Source organism: Penaeus monodon, chromosome 20, assembly GCF_015228065.2.
Source record: "Penaeus monodon isolate SGIC_2016 chromosome 20, NSTDA_Pmon_1, whole genome shotgun sequence".
NCBI classification, from domain to species: Eukaryota; Metazoa; Arthropoda; class Malacostraca; order Decapoda; family Penaeidae; genus Penaeus; species Penaeus monodon.
In genome coordinates this window covers 41,243,525-41,244,152 of record NC_051405.1, presented here as the reverse complement: position 1 = coordinate 41,244,152, position 628 = coordinate 41,243,525, and the positions used below count along the sequence as shown (strand labels likewise).

The window sequence follows — 628 nt, the reverse complement described above, 5'->3', positions numbered from 1 at the left end:
TAAAGCTACCCAGTATAAACAATGTAATCTCTGTGCCTTACCCAGTGAAAGGAGAAATGGACAATGCTTTAAAAAAAATGACGCTTTTAAACCTCCCACTCACGACTTACGTCTTCAAGACATTCTCTTCAATGGACTCGAGGTTCTCCGTCTTCTCCCTGACTTCCGCCGGTGCATCGTTGCGTATTGCAGAGGGCTGGAGGGTCTTCTTCTCTATCTTCCTCGAGAAAGACAGACTGAACTTGGGGGCACTCATTTCCGGCTCCTTTTGCTTCTCCTGGTTTTAATTTGAGGCTCCCACGCTCCAGAAAGCCTGTATTCCCTGAGATTTCTTCTTCTTGTGCCGTTTCTTAGTCTTCTCTCTTGCGCCTGTTAGAAAATATAAAACTTTTGCAGCAAAACAATAATAAACGTCCCCTGTTGCTTCGCTTTGTAGGGATCATGTGTATATATGTTTATCTTCGAGAGTTCTTTTTGTGGTTTTATTAATAAAACTAACACTACCTTATTTCATTACATATGTTGTAACTGTGTGTTTTTAAAACAAATAGGTTCTTATTATCGTAAGATTCGTAAGACTTTTCCACTCAAAGTATAGACGATGCTCATAGTTCCTTCCATAATCTAA

General features: G+C 40.0%; 1 protein-coding gene across 1 annotated transcript in view; it reads right to left on the bottom strand.

Moving 5' to 3' along the window:
* LOC119585832 (G-patch domain and KOW motifs-containing protein-like) overlaps window positions 1–433 on the bottom strand; it is a gene marked incomplete in the record, with an annotated part of 6,987 nt that extends 6,554 nt beyond the window's left edge. Inside the window, 1 exon segment of the mRNA XM_037934561.1 lies at window positions 111–433. Within this exon segment, the coding sequence (XP_037790489.1) occupies window positions 111–256 (146 nt within the window).
* Window positions 434–628: the final 195 nt, after the last annotated feature.